This window comes from Astyanax mexicanus, chromosome 20 (genome assembly GCF_023375975.1).
Source record: "Astyanax mexicanus isolate ESR-SI-001 chromosome 20, AstMex3_surface, whole genome shotgun sequence".
In the NCBI taxonomy this organism is placed as follows: Eukaryota; Metazoa; Chordata; class Actinopteri; order Characiformes; family Acestrorhamphidae; genus Astyanax; species Astyanax mexicanus.
The window spans coordinates 20,023,958-20,050,285 of record NC_064427.1 but is presented as its reverse complement, the minus strand read 5'-3'; the positions used below and the strand labels follow the sequence as shown (position 1 = coordinate 20,050,285).

Sequence of the window (26,328 nt, the reverse complement as noted above, 5' to 3'; positions counted from 1 at the left end):
TATATGTGTACAATCTCAATAAATTAACAAATTGAGGAAAACCTATTAACCTAAATGGGTTTAACTTATTTACATAGATAGACAGACAGATAGGTAGACGAAATAGATAGATTGGAAGACAGTGGCACAGACAGATTTATAATACATCACTGTTGTAATTATTTATGTGTTTATCATCTGCCATAATGTCTTTAGTGGTTTGGACTTTTTGTACCTAAATATATTTGCAATTTCACTGCCCCAGTTTCACCATTTACCATTGCCATTTTGAAGCTCCACAGTTGATTGACATGGCAATTCACCAACCACAATTAATGAATTCCGTTAGGGCTTGCCCTGTTACCAACAAGCTAATTGTGTCTATGTTTAAAGGCAGTATTTTATCTGTAAACAGACTCTGTGTTAAGCAGTAAGAAAACTCCTACAATTTATGTAATTATTGTCTAACAAATATATATAAAAAAGTGTGAATTAAATTGAAATGCAGGATCACAAGATTCACCTGTCATCAGTATCAAACCTTATTGTGTTATTTCCATTACTGTAAGTGTAAGTGAGTCGTATATGGTGACTATATCTTCTTCACAAATTTAAACCGTTGTTTTTCTGCAGACGCCGCAGTGCCAGAAACTCCAGAATCCAAGCGTCCTTCAGGGCCCGGCGCTGTCGGATCCTCCGGCGCTGTAGGGGTGGAATCGGGCTCAGATTCGGACTTGGAGATATCGGGGAGTTCTATGATGGTGGAAGGGTAAGATGATGAATCGGTCTCAGGTGGATGCTGCGCTCAGGTGCTTTCCATTCGTCATGTCGTGCAGGAAATGCGCTGGTCTGGAGTTTAATGTATTCTGGGGTTTGTTTTGGCATTTAGGCCGACAAGGAGCGAAACCAAAGTGACTCCGGCTCAGGAGGTGATGTTACTCTCAGAGGAAGAGGATGAATCATCAGAGGTGAGGGAAAAGTCACACTGAAAATACATAAAACAAACTTATTTTCAGTACAAGATTCTCAAATTGATGAGACAGACAGGGATGAGTTGAGGATTTGGGGATGAGTTAAGGATTTGAGGTTGAGTTAAGGATTTGAGGTTGAGTTAAGGATTTGGGGATTTGGGGATTTGGGGAGGAGTTGGAGATAAGTTGAGGATTTGGGGAGGAGTTGGGGATGAGTTGAGGATTTTGGGATGAGTTGAGGAGTTGGGGATGAGTTGAGGAGTTGGGGATGTGTTAGGTTTTGAGGTTGAGTTAAGGATTTGGGGAGGAGTTGGAGATAAGTTGAGGAATTGGGGATGAGTTGAGAATTTTGGGAGGAATTGGGGATGAGTTGAGGAGTTGGGGAGGTGTTTGGGAGGTGTTTGGGAGGTGTTTGGGAGGTGTTGGGGAGGAGTTGAGGATGAGTTGGGGATGAGTTGGGGAGTTGGAGATAAGTTCAGGATTTGGGGAGTTGGGGATGAGTTGAGGAGTTGGGGATGAGTTGGGGAGTTGGGGATGAGTTAGAGGTTTGGGAGGAGGTGGGGATGAGTTGAGGAGTTGGGGATGAGTTGAGGAGTTGGGGAGGTGTTGGGGAGGAGTTGGGGATGAGTTGGGGAGTTGGGGATGAGTTGAGGAGTTGGGGATGAGTTGAGGAGTTGGGGATGAGTTGAGGGAATGATAAGCAAGTGACTCTCTGATTGGTTTATTTCACATTACACCCAAAACACAGCCATAATTAAGTAAGGGAATTACTTAAACATGTCTTTTGCATGTTTCAAGGTGTACTTAGTACCGTCATTACAATAGCAAAGACACACTGAAACACCCTAAATCAAGCCACACTGTGCACGGTTACCGACTCGCATATAGATCGCTAAAATATGGCCAATGGAGTTCAGAAGAAATTGTGAAGAGCATTTTTGCGAGCAAGCTCCATTCACTGAACCCTTGCCCTTTTTTAAATTATATTTCAGGAGACCAAACAAGAAGAGGAGAAGGAGACATCGACCAATAAAGGTACTATTAAGATCATTTTAATCCCTTCATTCCAGCTACAGTAGGGCTACACAATATATCGTTTAGGCATCGTCATCGTCATTGAGATGTGCGCATGCGCAATAGTCACATTCTTGACACAAGAAGTAGATACACAGCGCTGTCTCTGTGTCTGTGTGAGTGACAGGCTGCTGCTGCCTGAGAAGCGCAAGAGGGAGGGGGAGCATGAGGGGGCAGGAGTAAACACGAGGTAACCGCATGGCCTCCATCCACATGCTTGGGCATGTGTTTGTAAACGTGAGCAGGTGTGGAAAGCTTTGCACCTCAGTCCAGCACAGTTTTGCAGTGCAGATATTTCCAGTTACAGCTGAAATCACGTTTCTAATTCTAGAAAAACGCTCTTATTTACCTTTTAAAAAGCCATTTAAATGCCTGATTAAAGGGACTGTTAATGTTGGTTGGCTGTTTTCCTCAGGTTTTAAGTTGAGCTCGGCGCGGACTCAGCTCGTGATTGGTCCAGGCGAGACACAGCACGTGGGTGGGGGTGGGGCTGGTGACGGCAGGGGCCCTGCATTGTTTAATATTGCGATATAAATCATAGAGAAAAAAAGAATATTTGCAATGTAAAATCTTTCCAATATGGTGCAGCCCTAAGCTCCACTGCTTCTGCCTTATAGAAGCATCATGGTAGACCGATTTCTCTCCCAGCTGGAGCGAGATTTGATCATAATTCATGCTCTTTTATCTGCTGTCTGTAAACTCAGCGCTGATTAGTTAGTCCTCATCAATACGTCTGATTGGACTGGAGTTCTGAACTACAGGGCTGCTGTGCTGAGGGCTGTCCCGGTGGTATTGATTGACGGATTGATTGGCTTTGAGGTGCGGACCACAGGCTGACACTCTTCTGTCTTGTCTCAGATGGAGTGTGTGAGCGGGAGGAGGAGGAGGAGTGTGATGGGTCTCCGGAGAGATCCCCGTCGCGGCGCTGTAAGAAGAGGCGAGAGTCAGAGGTGAGCTGTTACTGCTGCTGGATTAAACTTCACACACACCTGACTGCCTGACTGACTCTCACACACACCGGTTCACACTCCGGAGTCCTGGGTGAGACCGAAGTTAACAGGCCTGAGCAGCGGGGATTCTGATAATAATAAAGTGCAACGAAATAAAGGCAGAAAGGAAAAAAAACACTTAAAAATGATGAGTTTCCTTGATTTTACCAAATTTGGAAAAAAACTCTGCAATATAAACAAGAGGAAGATGGATGATCACAAGCCATCAAACCAAGCTGTACTGCTTGAATTTTAGCACCAGGATTAAAAAACATAAAGTTATCCAAAAGCAGTGTGTAAGACTGGTGGAGAAGAACATCCCAAGATGCACGAAAACTTTGATTAAAAACCAGGGTTATTCCACCAAATATTGATTTCTGAACTCTTCTGAAAAACTTTATGAATATGAACTTGTTTTCTTTGTATTATTTGAGGTCTGAAAGCTTTTTGTAATTTCAGCCATTTCTCATTTTTTGCAAATAAATGCTCTAAATGACGATATATTTATAAGGAATTTGGGAGAAATGTTGTCTGTAGTTTATAGAATAAAACAACAATGTTCATTTTACTCATTTAACATAAACCTATAAAAAGCAAAATCAGAGGAACTGATTCAGAAACTGAAGTGGTATATAAGCTATTTTTAACATATATTTTTTTAAACACATATTTTTGTTTTGTCCTACATAGTAAATGAATAGTGAAGTGATACAGACTATGAAGGAACACATAAGGAATGTAGTAACTTAAAAGTGTTAAACAAACCAAAATACGCTTTGAAGCATTTAGGTGCTCTATCTGGGAGCTGTTAACTTGTGATGTTTCAGGCTGGTAACTCTGATGAACTTATCCTGTACAACAGAGGGAACCCTTGCTCTTTCGGTCGTGGGCAGTGATGGGAGTAACAGCCTTGAAATAAACGGTGTTACTAATGCCGTTACCATTTCCGACACCCCGTTACTGCATGTTACTTTAGCAGCTGAATGAACTTTTTTTTTTTTTTTTACTTCGCGCATACAGACAAAGGCGCAAGTGTGCCTGTGAGTCACAAGGGACGTGCTCTAATCAATTCAGTGATTGGCGTGGCAGTGTTGTGCCGGGGTCTGAGGCCTTCATTCGGTTTCTGCTGTGCATCTCTGTTGCTTTATCTCTTTCTATCATCACCATTTCACTGTTCCACAGCTTTACTCCAGGTAGGAATATTATAGGATATAGGAATGCCTGTTACATGTTTTTAATTATTAGATATTTGTAGAACTTGTAGAGGTCAATGAGAGAATTGTTGGACAGGCTAAGTTCCGTTTTAAAGATGTTAATCTCTCTTTAGCTGCTCCGGTTTCTGCTGTTTTCTCTTTTCCTCCTTTGTGAAGCTTTTTGATCCAGCTGTTAAAATGTTATATTAATACCATTTTAACGGTCATTAGATTGTTATTGTTGTTCATTCTTTTGTTTTGTTTATATATACAGTTTTCCTTTGAGTGTGGTTTGGTTTGTTTAATTTCATCCCAAGACGCGTTTTTCCGTTTTTTTTTCCAGTATTACACGTCTTAATAATTGTCTTTGGTTGTCTTGAGTTTTTCGTTTTTTTATAGTGGAGTAACTCTAGTAACTTTTTGGAGAAGTAACTATAACTAATTACTTTTTCAAAGAAACATGCCCAACACTGGTCGTGGGGTGGTCCTGATGAGGGCCAGTTTCATCATCATAATGCTTTAAAAGCTCTTTGCAGTGAGCTTAGTCAGAAACTTTACTCCTTCGTTTCTTTGGTTTTACTATGAGTTGAGCTGCTGAGCTCTGAGTTTCCTCTTCTGAAGTCTCCATTGCTCCACCAGCCGCTCGCTTTCAGTAAAACTGAGCCGGATCCTCTTTTAGAGGCTGTACATGTGACGTGAGGAACGTAAAGATGTGTGACGTAGCCAGAAGAAGAACTCCCGCGAAAAGCGAACAGACACCCCATTCATTTTTAGAATGAATATGTTAAACGCAATACTTATCCCTTCTGCACCCAGAAATGCTTCTGCTTTCAGCTTAGAAACAAAATAATACAGACTGACACTTTAAAGTGTGATCAAACTAATGACTGGTGCTTTATAAAGAAGATATTGCTGTTGTGGAACAAAGTTAAAAATACTTTACCTTTAGAAAAGTGTTGAGTAGAGAATCATGATTGCACTTGGAGTGGGGGGCAGAGGGGGCAACTGCACACAGTTAAAAAAGCCCCCTAGTGTGGCAAACCCCTGTAGCTAACCCAGCTGCTTTTGTGTTGTGCACACTCTGCCACACCAGGTATGGCTCAGGAAGGGATTGATAATTACCTGATGAGCTGAACGAGGGAGCAGTGGAGGAGGAATAATGATGAAATGAGCTTTAGTATTGAGATTGATTAGACTGGCGTACTGTACTGTGATGACACACAGGCTGTGTACCAAGCTGCAAATGACAGCACTGAATTAGGTAAGCAGCTCAAGGACACAAACATTATTGCTTTCCCGTGTGGGATGCCAACCGCAGTTAATCTTCTGTTCTGCCGTGATGTACGGCCGCCTCGTCAGCTTATTTGTCACTTGTCTTGGTCGATCTTATGAGGGGGATGACGTGTGTGTGTGTGTGTGTGTGTGTGTGTGTGTAAGGGGTGGGTGTGTTGTGCATGCCTGTGACTGCTGTGTACGGCTTGTAATTTGTTAGATTTATCTATCAACTGTTAGTCTAGGCCTGTTATTATATGGTAATTACATTGTTGACTTATACAAACAAGACAATATATGAACAAGATTTCAATATTTTATTTATATTTTAATTAACTTTATTTAAAGATTATTTAGGATATATATAAAAGTGTTTAAATAAGAGTATAACACATGAACATTCTTTGATTTAGACCATTTCACTCAAGCTCTGGCTGTATATTTAGGGTCATTGTCTTGCTGGAAGGCCTCAAGTCTTTTACAGCCTCCAAAAGGTTTTCTTCCAGGATTGAACTGTATTTAGCCACATTCATCTTCCCACCAACTCTGACCAGTTTCCAACTCTGTCCCTGCTGAAAAAAAGCATCCGCACAGCATTATGATGCTGCTGCCACCACCATGTTTCACAGTGGGATGAGCAAGTGCAACTTTTTTGCCTCACATTTCTGACTCATCTGACCACAGAACTTTCGTCCACATGTTTGCTGTGTTCCTATAAACTGCAAAGGTCACTTCTTACCCACATAATTCGTTTTTTTTATTATGCATCCCTATGGATAAGTATAATTATTCAAATCCCGTGTTTGATTATTCTTAATTATTAAGTATATAAGTTCACTGAAGTAATGTGTAAGGGCATAATGATCCTATTAGGTTGTTAATATATCAGTGGTATAAAATGTTCTTAAAATGACAAAAATATAATAAGACTCACTCAATACTTACTCAATCAAGTAACTGTTTAATTGATCATATCTATGCAGCTCTGCTAGTTTATATAGTTTGATCACATGTTTTTGTTATATATTGTATACAGACAGATGATTCTGCAGATGAGGGTCCCGAGCCCAGCTGGAAAGAGCAGGAGAGCATGGTGAAGCGGCTACAGCGCAAATTCCCCAACCTGGTGAAGGAGGTAAACACTGTAACTGATTTCTGACTTTATGATTATTTGGGTTTAGTATTCTAATATTATATAGAGTTAATTACAGGTAGATGCTCTCACTGACCACTGACTCTATGTTTATTTGGGTTTGTTTTAATGTTATACAGCAGGGGTCTGCAAATAAGTTTGACCCTGGGTCAGATATTTTCAAAGCCATTATGTGGCAGAACACAAAAATGCATGTTGTGATGTATAGAGGTAATTACAAGTAGATTATTTGTGCTTTATTCACTGTGTTTATATCTATGTTCCGATTGTCTGTACTTTACTAAACCTTATTTTATCTATAATGTGGAACAATCTAGTCTGAATTCTGTAATTCTTTAGTAGAATATGTAACATGTCTCATGTGTGTGGTTTGTGTGGTTCTAGGAGCTCAGGGATGTTCTTCATGAACACTGCTGGATCATAGAAGATGCCCTGGAGGCTCTGATAATGTTCTCTGACAACGGTAAGGATTTGAGACATGCTTTATATATATATATATATATATATATATATATATATATATATATATATATATATATCTTAAGCAGCGCAGGCTAGTACAATATAAGAATTTTATAAACACATTTTTTCAATTTCATAGTGCAAAATATTGTTTTAATAAGGGTGGCAGGTCTGTATATAAGGTAAGTATTAAACAATGTGCAGATGCACTGCCTGGCTAAAAAACAAAAAGTCCCCACCTGAATAGTAAGTAAATGATGTGTGGTTGATGCTGCAGATTTTTTTCTTCCCTGATGGCATGGCCATATTCCAATCCAAGATGACAATGTCAGGATTAATGGTGCAGGAATTGTGAAAGAGTGATTCAGGGAGCATCATCATTTTTACACATGGATTGAGAGATTTCACCACAGAGTCCAGATCTTAACCTCATTGAGAATCTTTAGGATCTGCTGGATGGAGAAGAGCCCTTTTTTTTGCAGCGGTCAGACTCTACCATCATCAATGCTGCTACAAGATCTTGGTGAAAAATTAAATTAACGCAACACTGGATTGAAATAAATCTTGTGACATTGCAGAAGCTTATTAAAACAATGCCACAGTGAATGTGTGCAGCAAATAGAGTTAAAGGCAGGATGCATTTATGTTCCGCTCCATAATTGCAGAGTACCTATTGTAAGTGAGTGGTAGGTCAGCCGTTACTGCAGCTGATGTGTGAGAGTTATAGACGGCTGTTCTCTGCATGTTTACTGCGCTGTATCTCAGTAAAACTCCGCCGGGTCCACAGAGACCGGGCTGCTGCTTCAGCATTTCCTGCCTGCAACTTTAATAACATACGGACCAGTGTATCAGGGCAGAGCTGTTGAACCCAGCCAGTTTAAATTGGCTCGGTTCCAGCGTCGGCACACCTGACCGTGCAGCTCCGATTAACTGTCTCAGGTTTGTTTAGCACTGGAAGGCTGAAGAAATTGGCTGAGCTCCTCCAGAACTGTGCTGAATACCTGTAACTTGGCTATTAATTAATTAGTTAATTATTAATTAATTATAATAGTGTTTTTAATAAAAAATTGCAGACATTACTAGGCCAAAATAAATATATTTCTACACATAAAGAGTTCTGTATTCCACTATTGTATGAACTATACTTGCTCTGACCACCACAGGTACCCTAGCAACAGCTTAGCAACCACTGACCAACACCATAGCAACCACCATGGATACCATAGCAACACCTTAGCAACCAGTTAGCAACACCATAGCAACCACCACAGATACCCTAGCAACGCCTTAGCAACCTCTTACCAATCATATAGCAACCACCATGGATACCTTAGCAACACCTTAGCATCCACCTCGCAACCTCTCAACAACACCATAGCAACCACCACAGATACCCTAGCAACACCTAAGCAACCACCTATCACTTACCAGCTGCATAGCAACCACCATGGATACCTTAGCAACACCTTAGCAACCACCTGACCGTGCAGCTCTGATTAACTGTCTCAGGTTTGTTTAGCACTGGAAGGCTGAAGAAATTGGCTGAGCTCCTCCAGGACTGTGCTGAATACCTGTAATAGCGTATAAAATTATTTAAAATTATGAAATAACGTGGCCATTAATTAATTAGTTAATTATTAATTAATTATAATAGTGTTTTTAATAAAATTTGCAGACATTACTAGGCCAAAATAAATGTATTTCTACACATAAAGAATTCTGCATTCGACTATTGTATGAACTATACTTGCTTTGACCATGCGCTGATACCATAGCAACACCTTAGCAACCACTTACTAACACCATAGCAACCACCATGGATACCATAGCAACACCTTAGCAACCAGTTACCAACCACATAGCAACCACCATGGATATCTTAGCAACACCTTAGCATCCACCTAGCAACCGCTCAGCAACACCATAGAAACCACCACAGATACCCTAGCAACACCTTACACTCTAAAAAACAGAGGTACGATATGAGTACTTTTTTGTACTCGAAGGTACACTCTTTATAATTGTACCCTCAAAGGTACAATATTGGTCTTTACGGGGTCAGATTTGTTCCCTCTGAAGTACAAAGTCATTTCTAACAGCAATAAGTACAAATTTGTACCATTTAACCAGCCAAAGGGTACATTCAGTATTCTGCATCACTGTACTAATGAACAATATATATTTAAATTGCACATTTTTTATTTGAAAGCCAGACAATTTTGTATCATCAAGTTTTTGAGCCATATTTAGTTGATGATAATGTTTATAATCTTTATGATCTTTACTGCCACAAAAACCATGGGTACAAAAAAGGACCTTCACTGAAAGGTACTTTTTTGTGCCTCAATATAAGGTACAGCCCCAGCGACAAGCTTTGTACTCTTTTAAGTACAAATCTGTACTTATATTTCTTAGAGTGTAGCATCCACCTAGCAACCGCTCAGCAGCAACTTAGAAAAACCTTAGCAACCACATAGCAACCACTTACCAACACCATAGCAACCACCATGGATACCATAGAAACTCATTAGCAACCACCTAGCAACACTTTAGCAAGCAATTAGCAAAACCATAGCAACCACCACATACCATAGCACTGCAATCTAGTTTATCTGTATTATTGGGTCAAACTAATCAGTGGTGCACTCTTTTGACTCGTTCACTAAAGAATCCTAATCAAACTAAATCATTCTTAATGCACAAGTATAGGATTCCTATGTAACTGTAACTGAATCACTTAGTATGTATCAAATTCTTTCCTAAAGAAGCGTAAATCATTTATGATGCCCTGAACTGTAACTGAATCTTGTTAAACATGATGCATCAGATTCCTTTCTACAGAGTCTTAATCAAATTGATTCAATTTTATTTGAATATTTTAATTGAATGTAATAAATTAATTTAAAGAGTCTTATCATATTGAATCATTTATGAAGCATTGGACAGTTCCCTTAAGAACTGTAGTGGAATCAAATGATTCATAAAGTATCAAACCCTGTCCTAATGATTCTTAAACAGATTGAATCTTTTATGATGCAATGAACATGTCCATAAAGAACTGTAATTAAATCTAATAAATATGATGCATCAGCTTTTCCCCTATGGAATTTTAATCAAATTTAATCATTTACAATGCATATTTTTTTTGCCTAAATTACTGTATTTAAATCCAGTTATTTATGTTTCATTAAACAATCCTAATCAAATTGAATCATTTATGATGCATTGGACTGTTCCCTAATGAACTGTAGTTAAATTTAATGAATTATAAAATATCAAACTCTGTCCTAATGAATCTTTTGATTAAATAGAATAATTGCTAAGAAAATGTAATTAAATCCAGCTAATTAGGATTAATCAAATTAGCTGTTCTAAAGAATTGAATCAGATTGAATCATTTATTATTCACTGCTCTGTTCCATAAAGATTTGTAGTTGAATCTAATATCACTAATATGATTCATCAAATGCTGTCTTAAAGAATCTTAATTAAGTTGAATCATTTATGATGCATTGAATCGTTACTAAAGATTTATTATTAGGTTGAATCATATATACACACACAGTATATTCAATATTAATGTTAATATCATCTATTATGCATTGAATTGCTTGCTGCTGAATTAAGACCAAATCAAAACATATGACACATTAAAATTCTTCCTATTGAACTGCGAATGAATTAAATAATTTATTGTAAAATAAATTGTTTCCTGAAGAATCAGAATAAAATTAAAGCATAAATCATGCATATAAATGGATAATTGGCTAATTGAGTCATAATCAAAATATTCATGATTCTTATCTGGTTTGCTTCTAGTGATTTAATTGATACAATTAATCCACGTTTTTTGTTTTATTTAGTTTCATAATGAATCGCATTAAATCAAATACTACCAGTACTTACTTCCTCTGAGATGTTCACCCGTTTCCTCTGTTTCCAGCCGCAGCAGTTGAGTCCAGCAGTGACGAGTCCGAAGCATCTTCAGCTCCAAAACGTGAGATTAAGAATCCAAATCCCAGCACTTCTGTACCACAGCCAGTTCCAGCGCTCCAGCCTCCCGCCAGAACCGTCAGATCTACACCACAGCCTGAACCACACAGACCTCTCAACGGAACCAAAGAGACCCGCAAGAGGAGACGTCCAGCGCCGGAGAGCAGGAAGCAGGACACCAGCTCTGAGGACAATGCCAGCGACTTTGAGGAATCGCCCCGAGGCTTAGACTCAGACTCTGACTCGGACCAGCCAGACGAAACGCTGCCGAGAGTGAAGGGTCAGATACTGAACTTCTTTCAGAACGCCACAGTGGATGAGCTAACGCTAATCGCCGGCTGCTCCCTGAAGAAAGCTCAGAAGATTGTGGAACTGAGACCGTATAAAACGTGGAACGATCTGGTGAGGAGCTAGTCTCGCAATTTTCTCTCATCAAGTTCGATTTGTTGTGTTTTTTGCTGTTCATACTGCATTATTTTTAGATTAGAATTTAGAGAAGTGCTTCCATCAGCAGCCGGAGTCTGAGAGAGAGCACAGTAGGTCATGCTGCTTCTCCATCAGCAGCCAGAGTCTGATAAAGAGAGTACAGTAGTTTATGCTGCTTCTCCATCAGCAGCCAGAGTCAGAGAGAGAGAGAAAAGAAGGTCATGCTACTTCTCAATCAGCAGCCAAAGTCCGAGAGAGAAAGAAAAGGAGGTTATGCTGCTTCTCCATCAGCAGCCAGAGTCCGAGAGAGAGAGAAAAGAAGATCATGCTGCTTCTCCATCAGCAGCCAGAATCCGAGAGAGAGAGAGAGTACAGTAGGTCATGCTGCTTCTCCATTAGCAGCCAGATTCTGAGAGAGAGAGAGAGAAAGAGAAAGAGAGAGTACAGCAGGTCATGCTGCTTCTCCATCAGCAGCCAGAGTCCGAGAGAGAGTACAGTAGGTCATGCTGCTTCTCCATCAGCAGCCGAAGGTCTAACTTTCGCACATGATCACGTTCTCACTGTCAGAGAAATTCAGAAAGATACTTTTTAACAATCTGTTTTTAAATCTTTCTCAGGACGAAGTTCTTCACAGAGGGAACGGACTCTCGAATGAGCTCCTCGCCGGCTGTCGGGAGGTCCTGAGAGAAAGGGAGGTGGTGCAAGGCCTGATGGGAAAGTGCGAGGACATTTCCCGGAGGATGACTGAAGTGGTGCAGAAGGGTCAGGGCTCAATGGTCCAACCACACATCCTCAACAGCGCGTGGGTTTTTAATGTGTATTTTATGTAACAGTGGAATTATATAGAGATTAATAAGGCAATGGTAGCTTTAAAGGTCAGAGCTTATGAGCCAAGAACCATAGAAATACATAGAAAATGATTAAATAAACTGAATATTTATTTATTTATTTATTTTTAACTGGGACAATCTGTTGAATAGGGTTTGGTACTTATAGCATTTCAGTTGGATGTACAGTAGCACTCCAAAGTTTGGACACACCTGCAGTGTTTTTATTTTATTTTTCACACTATAAGGTGCACTTAAAATGCTTTAATTTTCCCAAAAATTGTCAGTGCCCCTTATAATCCGGTGCGCCTTTATGTATTACAAATTCTACCAGTCAGGTATTAAGGAGCAGTAAAGCCATTTCACTGAAGTACAGCATTATACAGGAGTTTCAGTTTAGTTCTCCAGCACCGAGACTGGAGACTGAAGCAGTATTAGCGTTACCTGCTAAGTGCTAGCTCTTTCGCCATTCAGAGGTTAGTATATCGGACTGTAGCCTACTGCTAACCCTGGCTAGCACTGCTGGAGCAGCATTATCATTACACACTAACCGCGCCAAGAGGTTTATTCCTTAAAGATTTTTTTCTTTAATTTGTCGGTTAGATCTTGTAACAGTATAGTTATATATTATTGTGTGCAGCATGTGATTTAGCCTTGTCTTGTTGAATAGTGCATGGGTGTCCCTGGAAAAGATGTGGTCTTGAAGGTAGCATATGTTGCTGAAAAATCTAAAATGCAATTTTCTGCATTAAATTAATACTGCATCACAAAATGTCTTCTCTTTAAGATTTAAGATTTTGTTTTATTTGACTGATTGAAGTCCATTGATGACATGATGACAAGTTTTCTGTTATCTGTGTTCAGATTCCATTTGAAACCTTATCAGCTGATTGGCCTTAACTGGCTGGTCCTCCTTCACCAGAACGAGCTGAGTGGGATCCTTGCAGATGAGATGGTAAGACCTCACAACCACCTTTCTTAATAATACAAATTGAAGAGGAATTATATTACATATTATTATATATTTTACAGGGAAATTAAACATTAAAGATAAATATCACCTGGGATACGATAGCAACCGCCTCTTATCCACCTTTCAATACCTTTACGACCACCACTTAATCACTTAATACCTTAGCAACCACCTGGGATGTGATAGCAAGTGTGAGGTGTTCTCTAACGAGTGAGGTTGAACACTGAAGACTGTACCGGAAATGCACCATAGAAGGCTAATAGACCCCTCCCACATATCAGTGCAGCATATCTTAGCATCTGTGGGACATGGCAAAAGTCATGGGACAGGATACTAGTTCTCCAATCTGCCTGATCTGTATGCATTTATTCGTCTGTAGTTCTTCATTGTGTAAACCTGTAGTGTGTGTTGGGTGGTTTATAGGGTTTGGGGAAAACCATCCAGGCCATTTCGTTCCTGGCCCACCTGTATCAGGAGGGGAACCCTGGACCACATCTCATCACAGTACCTTCCTCCACTCTGGGTGAGAATGTAATTTGTAAATAATGTTGGACAAATGATTGCATTGTCTTTCTGGCTCTAATTCCACTTTTTTTACATCTCTTTATACGTTTCTACACATGACTGTGCTTCTGTTGGCAGATAATTGGGTTCGGGAGCTGAATCTCTGGTGCCCAAGCTTGAAAGTGCTGGTTTATTATGGTAAGTCTGATTTTTTAGCAAAGCATTAGATGTAATATAGTGATTTTTGTGTTTTTTTTTTTTTTTTTTTTTTTTGAGATCTACAGTATATGTTTCTCTGTAGGGTCTATTGAGGAGCGAAGATGTGTCCGCTACGAGATTCTGAATGAAATGGTGGACTATAACATCATCGTCTCAACGTGAGTCAGATACACTTTTATTTTATGGGTCTTATTGTATTTAAACCCCTAAATTCACAATATTTAACATCTTTAGGCTTAATTCAGCATCTATATGGACAATAATGGCCGTTTGCATGACCGGTTCACAATTTTCGACTTTTTGAGTCATCAGTCATTGTGCTGTTCACACAACTCGACTGGTTGTGCTGTAATTGCGAGTCTTTCAATTGTTGAGACTTTCACACTACATGACTGATCAGCAACAAGGAGTCACAAATTACATTGCACAGGGTGTGTTTTGGACCCGGGATTCTCTCTTTCTCCGTAATTGCATTGGCAGTATGTAGCCACTGCTCCTGGCTCCCAGTCGCCAACTGGGTCAGATATCTGGCATGCCTGTGTGAGGGAGTTTTTGTTGGCGCTCAAAGAAAAACTGGGCTAAAATCGTGTAGTGTGAACCTGGCATAATGCAAACAGTCAAATACCCTGTCCACACGTGTCCATATACTTTAAAAAAACTAAGCATTTTTCTTCATTATGCCATTATATTACAGTGTTATCTTGTTGTATGGCGGTTGATGCCAGCTAACGACTTAAAAATCGGGAATATATGGCCATGGATACATAAAAAGGGCAGGCTAGTGCTTTGCACTGTATTTAGGTCTGTATTTTGATAAACTGTGCTGGAGTAAAACATGTGGTTGGAAAGAGCCTGAGAAAAGTTATACCTAAGATATAGTAGAAATAGATGGAAGATTAACTTGCTTCTCTCCATTTATTTAGTATATTACGAGAATTGTTTTTTTCTTTTGTTCATGGGCTCCCCGACAGGTGGGGAATAGTTAAATTGTCGTTACCTTAACTGCAGTAAATACAAATCATCACGCTTTATTTTTTGAGCGCCTCCTCTTTAGCAGCTGTACACATGCATTTCTGGACAAGCTGAGAGATCCTGAAGCAGCATCTGAAGTGGGAGGAGCCTGTTTGCTGAGGTGGTAGAGTAATATAACCAACCTTCAACCTCCACCAACCTACAGAGTGAAATTTGATGTTTTATATTTTAAAGTTTAATTACTTAAATGCTTTGTAATGTTGCAATGCATTAAGCAATCCATTGAAGCATTCAAAGTACTAAAGTTTTTAATTTATTATTAGATTATTAGCAGTTTAGCATATTTAGTTTATTGATAAAGCTTCAGTCATGCAACATGAGCAACGTGAGTACTACTCTGTGCAACGTGAGCATTTCTGTATAGGTCAGAAAGCCTGGGTTTCACTGTAATGCACCACCTCACAAGCTCACGCCTTCTCTGAGCCAATGGCGCGCCTCCTGTCAGCGCCGATACCTGGAACAAAGGGCCGGACCCTTCGTGAAACACCTGTACGTGAACTTGAGCCGGGCCAGGGGCAAATATGTATCTCCACACCATCGCTGCTGAATGACGGCGAGCCGCATGAAGTGGCTCAGCACGTGCTGGCGCTAACCATGCTAAGCGTTTCACTGAATCTGAAAAGGTCCAGGTAAAGTGACCCTCCTGCATCCATTATTCATGGTAATGAAGCGTGGCGCTGCTCCGCAGGCTGCTCCTTAAGACCGGCTCCTGCTGAAAGGGTACGGTGGGGGACGCCGGGGCGGCTCGTCCGGCACGTACAGTAGAGTTGTAATCCATTAGAGTCGGACAAACAACGGCTGACACTGGATCAGCTGGTTTTATGCTAATGAGCCCTGTTGTCTTCACCTTGTTCCCAGGTATAATTTGGCCATCGGGAACGCCAGCGACCGCAGCCTGTTTCGTAAGCTCAAGCTGGAGTACGCCGTGTTTGACGAAGGACACATGTTGAAGAACATGAGCTCGCTGCGCTATCGCCACCTCATGGCCATCAATGTAAGTGGGATCTGGGGTCAAAGGAAACAGAAAAGGTATTAATAAACCAGTTAATCAGTCAATCAAAGAAAGCCTTTTTTATACTCTGAATTTAACTTTTTATTATTATATTTTTTTTATTCCATTTTTTCCCAATTTACAAGGCCATTTACCAAACCCAACCATTAGGACTCCCCCATCACTAGTGATGCCCCAACACCAGGAGGGTGAAGACTAGCACATGCCTCCTCTGATACATGTGAAGTCAGACTCCGCCTCTTTTCAAACATTGCCCAGCAGCATCACAGCGCGCTGGGAGCGCAACTCGAAAGCGCAGCAACTCTATTTCGATACATCAGCTCACAGGTGCAGCCTTGTGCAGATCCACATCACCCTAGAAGTGATGAGGGGAAAGAGCACCATCTACTGTACCCACCCAGAGAGAGCAAGCCCAATCGTGCTTGCTGATGGCAAGCTGCATAACCGGGATTCTAACCAGCGCTCTCCCGATCACAGTGGCAGCGCTTTAGACTGCTGGACCAGTTAAGTGCAGTGGAGCATTTACTTATTTAACTTAAAAGGGATAAAAGAAAAGTAAATTAAAATCGAGTTAATCTGATTAAAGGAAAGCAAATAAACTAACAGTGAAATCTTCCAAGGTAAATGGCAAAATTAAAAACAAACAAATAAAAACATTATGATTTGAAGTGGACTCACTTTTTGCGTGCTGGACTCCTGCTGGAGTCCCAAAGCTTTAGAAATGACTTTTTCAGACTGATAGATGATGAATGAATTTCTGAATTTTCTGAATTTCTTCAAATTAGGTTCTATTTAAGTCATTTCTTGATTCTGTTTTTTGGTTCATAAAGGAAACAATCCTGTAAAAGCCCTGTATAATTTTTAGGGCACTAGGGGGGAATTGAAATTTGTTAGCTGGGCTGTTTTATTACAGTTAGAACTTGGAAGGCTTTTATTTTCAGCTGGAGCTGAAGGTTCTGCAAGTTCTGCCACGTTTGCATCCATGTTCTGAAGCACATGCCCGCTGTAGGTTGGCATGGTGGTGCAGCAGGCGGTGTGGGTGCTGCGGGTGCTGCGCAGCTTCCTAAATCGCTCTAAATGTTGGAAAAGCGTGATTATCTTTCCACCTGCAGCCTGCCTATTCCAATCTCCATACCTTAACGGCTCCTCAGCCAAGGTCTGGCACTGGGGTCATTAAGAATAAATGACTTGAGCTCTATTACACCTCCAGGGTCTTCAGGAGTCTGTGTTTTCCTTCCAAGGCTGAAGTTAGCCAACACCTGACCAGCTGTCTTAGATAGAACCTGCTCCTTTGTGCTTTAAATGTGTTTTTAAAATATCTGGATCAGAAACATATTTTTATTGCTGATATACAGTGTGTAATATAATGAATAGTTTGTAACGTATGGATCAGTAACGCACAAATAACTTTAATTTTTGGCTTGTTCTGGCTGCTGCGCCTGCACAGATCTCCACAGCGAGGGGGGGCTTCCCCACCTGCTTTGTTAATAGTGTACAAAATAATACATCATTTCTTTGCATGAGCAATGCTATGCCCCTATTTCTAGCATTGCAATTGTGAGAACAGATGGTGTGAACAGAGGTGTGAAATTCGACGTGAAGTTCGAACTAATTATCATTTTTCACTACAACTCAAGTCCATTTCAGACTGGAGTTCTCCTTTAAGTGTCTTAAAGCGTTTATTAGAAGGGGTTTTCACAATCATGCATGTAGTTTGTAGTGTGAGTTACCCTGCGTTTACACTGAAAAGCGACAAAGCGTCTGTTTATTTCCTCTGGCAGGGGGTGCGATTTTTATAAACACAAGTTGATTTGTTACCTTGCTGTATTGTGATTATCACACCATAGCTTTATAAAAAAAATACAAATAACATTAAAAAAAGATGCATCACATCATAGACCATTTTCTTGAGCCCGACTCGGCCCAAATTTGAGTCGGGTATTGCGTTGGGCTCAAGCAGAGAAGCTAAACTCTAAAGTTTGTGTTTGTGTGTCTGTGTGTGTGTTCGGACCTTGGGATGTTCTCCACAGGCCAAGTACCGGCTGCTGCTGACAGGAACGCCACTGCAGAACAACCTGCTGGAGCTGATGTCTCTGCTGAACTTCATCATGCCTAACATGTTCTCCAGCAGCACCTCCCAGATCGCCAAGATGTTTGCCATGGTAAGACCTTCATAAAGAACCATGAGTCTCATGTATTTTGTTTTTTGTAGGGTATTAGCACTTTCAGACCTGAATTACGTTTCAGTGATGGAAAAATATAATAATGCTATTTTCCGTCTGTAATGCACACAAAGGAGACTCTAATGTCCTGAAATCCAATTAAGTAAAATATGTAATTGGTTTTTTTTTTATTCATAATTGCATTGGGTTATATATTGATATTTGACCTATGTATTTCAAAAACCTTCTAGCTGCAGACAGAGAACTCTACAGCCGAGGGTTCTACATTCTCTGTTGCTGGATTCCTGGACACAGTGGCATTGGGGACAATGAGAAAGCAGATATTCTTGCAAGGGAAGCAAAAAAAACAATCATCTAGTCAAAGTTCACTGTAGAAGAAAATGGCAGGATGAATGGTCCAACAATCCACAAAATAAACTGTATGAAATCTCCCCAATCATTAATATTAAATGAAATATGGACTTCCTTAAAGCAGCACTAGGTAGGATTTTGATTTTTGATCTTTTTAAAGAAGTAAAATTACAGCTTGAAACTCACTGCAGCGCTGCATTGAGGTGTAATAGGAGGAATAGCGGTGCTCTCGTGTCTGTGCCGGAGCTCCTCTGAGCTCAAACCAGTTTAAGATTTCCGAGGCGACCGTGACCAATGCTCGCGAGAACTGCGACCTGCTTTCCGACCTTTAGTTCTACAGTTCTACAAGTACTACTGTTTTATTCTTTATAAACTAACATACAGACACTCTGGCAGAAGCTGGAAAGAGACCGAATATGTCTGTGAAAGCCAGAAAACGAGAAAGAGAAACTAATCCGCCTGAAACATTTATTACACTCTGTAACTGTAGGGGGAGCCCACAAACACAAAATCTCAATCCTACCTAGTGGAGCTTTAATAGACAAGATCAGACAATCATGACTAGGTGCTGAATTGGACAAACTGCTCTTACCCACTTCCACCTCCTGGTTGGTGAAGAGACTCCAGCCTGCCAGTTTTGTGATACTCCTCAAACTATTAAACACATTTTAGTAGACTGCCCTGCGCTTTTAACCACCAGAAATAACTTTATAGGGTTACAAATGTGAAAGAACAGTTTGAAAAGATTCCACCAGCTAAAATACTTAGTTTTCTGGAAGTCCTTCATATAAAGAAACTGATTTACAGATTTAAGATCATTGTTGATGCCATAAAATAGCCAATATCTAGCTGAACAAACAAACACATTTCAAAAAACATCCCTAATCACGATAAAAAGTGTTCTAAATCACATAAATTTAGTCAAAAAAATGAGATCATACTTTGCTTCATTGGCATGCTCAATTAGTGTTATGTGCAACAATACATGTTTACAAGTCCATTGTAATGATCGCATCAGACCATCAGACTTGTCAGTTTGGTCTCAAACTGAATAGCAAAGGTGAAAGGTGCCGAACACCAAACCTGCAATCGAAGAATAGAGACGCGTTCTGGCAGGGAGTCAGAATTCAGCGCAACACCTGGAAAGGCAACGGGAAAGCCAAATTTACAACCAATCAGGGCCAAATATACATAATACACAGTAACACACAAATCCACCAATGTTCAGACTTTGGTTTTGGACTCCCTGAGAAGTCCGGCGTTCTTTGTGAGGATCAGCAGAATGGTACTTTATAAAGTGCTCTGCATTAAAGCTCCATGTTTAATTTTTTAAACCGGAAAAAGCAAGGCCGACCCTTTGGCCACTGAGGTTAAAATTATAGTCTTAGCATTTTTATACATCCATTTATTATTAATACCCTTCAAAATACAATGCAGCAGGAAACACAACATTTAACCACTCGTATGTTCTTGCAGCTACAGCATATTTATTAATATGAGTTTAGAGTAGCTGTTTGAACTCAGTGGGACAAAGCATCTCAAGTTTGCTGGAGAACACCTAGTCCAGGGGAGTCTAAAATTTGATATTGTTCGATGTGGCCCCTTTAAAGAGTTTGGACACCCCTTACCTAGAAAGGACCAATAACATGGCCTGTTTTGGCCTTCGTAGCAGTTTTAGCCTAAGATACTCTAGAAACCAGTATTGTAAACATGTAAGGCCATAGCAACCACCTTGAATATCCTGAAAAATATATATATATTTTAACCACCTTGCAAGACCTGTATTAGACTTTATAACACCATAGTAACTACCCAAAATATCACGGCAGCCACATACCAATGCTGTAGCACTTATCTAGCAATCGCCTAGCAACCTGTATAGCAGGGATAAAACATCTGGCCCGTGAGGTTGTTTGAACTATAATGAACGATTATGAAAAAATATATATATATATCTTTTCGAGTGAGCTTTTACACTTTACATTTCTCCCCTGTCTCTCTAGTTTCCACCCGTTCTCATTTTCATTTCTCATTTCCATCATCTCCTTATAAGGGCGTTTTTCCCCAGCTGTGTCCCAATTCACTATCCGTGGCAGCGATAGTGTATTGGAACGTGACCCCTACGACATGGGTTTGATTCCGCGTGAGGAGCGGTGTGTTTATTTATTTATTATTTATTTTTTTATTTATTCCATTCCTCTTGGGTTTACCTGCTTTGGGATCAATTTTCTGCAATTGGGTTCAACAAGCCTCTGGGCTGGAGAGCTACTAGTCTTTAGCACTCCATCCCATTACACTTCATTTTACAAAACAGAATTTGTTTTGTGGCCCGCCACCTAATGGCTTGGAACATATCTGGCCCGCTGCCAAATTTAATTGCCGACCTCTGCTGTATAGTAAATGCAGTATAGTCACAATCACAACCATATACATTGCATATAAATAGCATATATATGTATATATATATATATACAGTGAGTCCAAGAAGTATTTGATCCCTTGCTGATTTTCTTCGTTGGCCCACTAATAAAGACATGATCATTCTATACTTTTAATGGTAGATGTATTCTTACATGGAGAGACAGAATATTAAAAAGAAAATCCAGAAAATAAATGTAAGGAATATATATTAATTGATTTGTATTTCATGGAGTGAAATAAGTATTTGATCCCTTAGTATTCATTAGCAGTTCTGGCTTTTACAGACCAGTTAGACACTCCCAATCAACTTGTTACCTGACCTGAAGCCACCTGTTCTCACTAATCACTTGTGTGAAAAACACCTGTCCACAGAATCAGACAGATCACACAGATTTCAAGTCTCCAACATGGGTAAAACCAAAGAGCTGTCACAGGACCTCAGAGTCAGAATTGTTGACCTTCACAAAGCTGGAATGGGCTACAAAAAGATTAGTAAGGTGTTGGATGTGAAAGTAACAACTATTGGTGCAATTATCAGAAAGTTTAAAGAGTATAACATGACAATCAACAGACCTCGGCCCGGTGCTCCAAAGAAGATTTCGCCTCGTGGGGTGGCAATGATGCTGAGAACGGTCAGAAATCGTCCTGCAACCACTCGGCAGGAGTTAGCAAATGACCTGAAGGCAGCTGGGACCACAGTTTGCAAGGAAACAATTGGCAACACTTTGCGCAACAATGGATTCACACCCTGCAGTGCCCGAAAGGTACCCCTGCTGAAGAGAGCACATGTGGAGGCGCGCCTCAAGTATGCCAATGATCATTTGAAAGATGAACCAAGTTATTGGGAGAAGGTTTTGTGGTCAGACGAGACCAAAATTGAACTTTTTGGCCTCAACTCCACCCGCCATGTGTGGAGGAAGAAAAATGCTGCCTATGACCCCAAGAACACTGTGCCCACCGTCAAGCATGGAGGTGGAAGCATAATGTTTTGGGGGTGTTTCTCTGCCAAGGGTACAGGGCTACTTCACCGCATCACTGGGAAGATGGATGGAGCCATGTACCGCACAATCCTGAGGGACAACCTCCTCCCCTCTGCCAGGGATCTGAAAATGGGCCGTGGTTGGGTCTTCCAACATGATAACGACCCTAAACATACAGCAAAGGCAACAAAGGATTGGCTCAAGAAAAATCACATTAAGGTCATGGAGCGGCCCAGCCAGTCGCCAGACCTCAATCCGATCGAAAATCTATGGAGGGAGCTGAAGGTCAGAGTTGCCAAGCGACAGCCCACCAGCCTTCATGATTTAGAGAGGATCTGCAAAGAAGAGTGGGCCAAAATTCCCCCTGGTGTGTGTGCTAAACTTGTGGTTAACTACAACAAACGTCTCACCGCTGTGCTTGCAAACAAAGGCTTTGCCACTAAGTATTGAGTGTGTTTGGCAAGAGGGATCAAATACTTATTTTCCTCATTGAAATACAAATTAATTAAAATATATTCTTTAAAATTATATTCTGGATTTTTGTCTTGATATTCTGTCTCTCCATGTTATAATATATCTACCATTAAAAGTGCAGAAGGATAGTGTCTTTATTAGTGGGCAAACAAAGAAAATCAGCAAGGGATCAAATACTTCTTGGACTCACTGTATATATATATATATATTTATATATTATAGCATACATATCATAGCAACCATCTGGTGACGCCCTTTTGACAAAAGCAACTTTTGGGATGTATGAGACCTTGTAAAACTTGTAATGTGTTTGTTTGTTTGTGTGTGTGTGTACGTGTGTGTGTGTGTTTGTTTGTGTGTGTGTGTGTGTCCCTATCAGAAATCGTCGGAGGAGCAGAGCAGTTTTGAGAGGGACCGAATCGCCCACGCTAAGCTCATCATGAAGCCCTTCATCCTGCGGCGAATCAAGAGCGAGGTACTGCACCTGCGGCCGCACGCATACCTCACACCGAAAGGAAATGCATAATGCAGCTGCGCTCAGAATGACTGCTCATGCGTGCTCGCATCAAAATCTGCAGCACAACATCACCGATCCATTATTCAGCTCCTGCTGTTCATGCATTTTGGTTCTCGGGCCGGGGAGGTATTTTTTGGGAGCTGGGTGCTGCTTTGGGTCAATACAGAACCGTGCTGTATTTAGACTACGCTGTACTCAGAGCTTTTTAATGTCATTTGTGCTGGAGAACTAAATTGAAACTCCTGTAAAACGTACTGTACTTCAGTGGAGTGGCTTTACTGCTCCTTAAAGGAGAACTCTGGTGTAAACTCTGGTGTGACTTTTGTTGTAGTAAAACATGATAAAAAGTACTTATCTTTGATGAATTTAGCACACCTTCGTTCTCCCACAGCGTTCCGAGATCCAGAAATTTTAACAATATGTCCGAACAGCCTTCAGACTGGAGGACATGGGGCATAATTTACCCTAATAAATAGTTTTTTCCACAGTTATCCAGCTCGAATCCAGAGAGTCCTGACATTTAAAACGAGGCATTAGTAACTTTAAAAGCTTTTTAAAAACCACTGATTACATTCTATAACACTAGCTTCTGCTCCAAGCACTGCCATCACTGAACTGATAACATATATATATATACATACATAGACTCCACATAGCATAACAGCCGGCACCAGGAGGCAGGCTATGCGGAGTCTGCGTAAATATATGTCTATGACATTGTCAATATAAATATGCCGATGCTCAGAGCTGAAGCTAGTGTAATAGGATGTAAACAGTGGTTTTTAAAAAGCTTCTTGTGCACTTTTTAACTTATTAATGCCCTGTTTTAAATGTCAGGGCTCCCTAGATTTTAGCAAGGAGGTGTGGAGCTGCTTTGAAATGGAAAAAGCGATTTATTGAGGCAATTTATGCCCCGTCTCACCCAGTCTGAATGGTGTTTGGACAAATTGTTAAAATTTCTGGATCTCAGAACGCTGTGGGAGAATGGAGGTGTGCTATTCATCAAAGGTAAGTACTTTTTTATCATGTTTTACTACAATAAAAGTCCGTTTTACACCAGAGTTCTCCTTTAATACCTGACTACTATAATTCATACATATTGCACCAGATTATAAGGCACACTGATGATTTTTACGAAAATTATAGTGTGAAAAATACGGTATCTGTTAATTTACAGTAGTATAAGTTGCTTCATTGCTTCACATGGTGGCGCTTTAATCAAATAAATAGAGTAAACCTGTGGAGAAGAATATTGATTATAAATTCTGCAAAAAGAGAATTGTACTGTGATAAATTGAGTATTGCAGAATCACAGTATCGTGATATCGTCCGTATTGCAGGCAACGTATTGTGATAGTATTGTATAGTAATTATTATGGCTGTTCTTGATTGGCAGGTTCTGAAGCAGCTTCCTGCGAAGGAGGAGCAGATCGAGTTCTGCCCGATGAGTGAGAAACAGCAGCAGCTTTACGACGAGCTCTTCAACAGACTGAAGAACGCCAGGAATGAGGAGAGTACGTACTGTGTTCGTTCGTTTCCAAACCAAAATTTAGTCACACAATTTATTTATAAACAGAAATAAAAGCAATCAGAGGGAATCTGTTACACTAATTCTATAGGGAAGGAAGGCAGATTCTAGCAGGGAGGCAGAATTTAGCACAACACCTGGAAAATTTACTTTAACTGACATCACGATCATGACAGGATGTAGTTGTTTAATGTGCTAACCGAATAAAATACTGTACAGCACAGAGCTCGGAGCCACGCTACTCCATTTACTACATCTGTGCTGAATGTCCCATTAAAAACACTGTGTTTAAAAGCACAGCAGCAAATTGTTTTCAGTGTTCTGTGTTAAAGCAGCTTCACACTGCACAGATATACACACTGTAACACAGAATCTTCTCACTATATTTACTTTCTAGCTCCTGCACCAGATAGCTCTGACCAATCAGAGAAGACCATGTGCTCACATGGTTTATTGGTGCGCATTTTAGTGCGTTTAGGTTTATGCCTGTGTGAAAACAAACCAAACAGAGGGAGAAACTCTCCAAGTAAACTGATGCGGATCATAGAAACTTTCACAACTACAGGTGTGAAAACACTGTTTTATACTTAGCTAATAAAGTTGTAATCAAGCTGAGATGTTTAATATAAAGTAAAAAAAAAAAGTTTAATGCATTCTTTTTTTCCAGCGCCCCACGTTGGCTTTATGTCCTCCCCTCAAACATACAAGAATATACTAGTATTTTATTAAACAGCACTAACATAAATATAATTAAATATAACTTTTATAGTTGGGACCTTCAGGTGTAAAAACTCCCTGAAAGGCTTTTTCAGAGAGCAGAGTTTAAATCTGCTGCTCTTCTTTTCTGATTTTAATTCCAGCGCTGTGATTCTCAGGGTCTTTGAAATTGAAATTGGATGAAGTTCCTGCAATTTTAATCACTGAAGAAACAAGAGAGAGAACACAGCCTTCATCATCTGCTCATCATCTGCTCATCTTCAGACATAACTATTCCCTTTTGTCTTGGTGATGAACTTTTTATCGCTTTTCATCGCTCCCGGAGGTGGGGGTGTGGAGGGAGGGGGGAGAGTAGCTGTCAGAAGTGAATGTACATTTTTGACCTTGCAGTGATTTTGTTTGATTTTCAGTTCAGTGCTTCATAAAATGTTAAATTACACCACAATTTAAAAAAATATATACAGAGTAATGCGGCTCTTGAGTAGTAATTTGGTTACTATTTGGATATGCAGCATGTCCACTGGGGTTGGAGTAGTGCTGGGTGGTATGACCAAAAATGTATATCACAGTATTATATATATATATTTTTAATTGTATTATTATATATTTTTCTTGCATAACTGGGCTTTAATATAGGTTTGTGGCTTACTCTACTGTTAGTAGTATATACAGTACAGGCCAAAAGTTTTCTCTTTTTCAATGCGTTTTTTCTTCATTTTTATGACTATTTACATTGTAAATTCTCACTGAAGGCATCAAAACTATTAATGAACACATGTGGAGTTTTATGTATTATGTAAAATTATATTCTAGTTTCTTCAAAATAGCCCCCCTTTGCTCTGATTACTGCTTTGCACACTCTTGGCATCATTCTCTCAATGAGCTTCAAGAGGTGGTCACCTGAAATGAAAAGTTTTCCAACAGTCTTGAAGGAAGGAGTTCCCAGAGGTTTAGCACTTGTTGCTCCTTTGCCTTCTTCACTCTGTGGTCCAGCTCACCCCAAACCATCTGGATTGGGTTCAGGTCCGGTGACTGTGGAGGCCAGATCATTTTTTATTAAGTACATAAAACTCCACAT

At 40.1% G+C, this 26,328-nt stretch overlaps 1 protein-coding gene across 2 annotated transcripts in view; it reads left to right on the top strand.

The window, feature by feature from the left end:
* smarcad1b (SWI/SNF-related, matrix-associated actin-dependent regulator of chromatin, subfamily a, containing DEAD/H box 1 b) overlaps positions 1-26,328 on the top strand; it is a 35,256-nt gene that overhangs the window by 949 nt on the left and 7,979 nt on the right. Inside the window, exons 2-17 of one of the 2 annotated variants that reach the window (XM_007257800.4) lie at positions 613-748; positions 869-947; positions 1,943-1,985; positions 2,883-2,974; positions 6,515-6,613; positions 7,016-7,094; positions 11,037-11,488; positions 12,130-12,314; positions 13,204-13,294; positions 13,736-13,835; positions 13,955-14,014; positions 14,118-14,193; positions 15,926-16,061; positions 18,110-18,241; positions 22,868-22,963; positions 24,402-24,519. In XM_007257800.4, the coding sequence (XP_007257862.2) occupies positions 613-748; positions 869-947; positions 1,943-1,985; positions 2,883-2,974; positions 6,515-6,613; positions 7,016-7,094; positions 11,037-11,488; positions 12,130-12,314; positions 13,204-13,294; positions 13,736-13,835; positions 13,955-14,014; positions 14,118-14,193; positions 15,926-16,061; positions 18,110-18,241; positions 22,868-22,963; positions 24,402-24,519 (1,974 nt within the window). Of the gene's footprint in view, positions 1-612; positions 749-868; positions 948-1,942; positions 1,986-2,843; positions 2,975-6,514; positions 6,614-7,015; positions 7,095-11,036; positions 11,489-12,129; positions 12,315-13,203; positions 13,295-13,735; positions 13,836-13,954; positions 14,015-14,117; positions 14,194-15,925; positions 16,062-18,109; positions 18,242-22,867; positions 22,964-24,401; positions 24,520-26,328 lie in introns of both variants that reach the window. The other variant, XM_015608016.3, reaches the window with a different exon arrangement.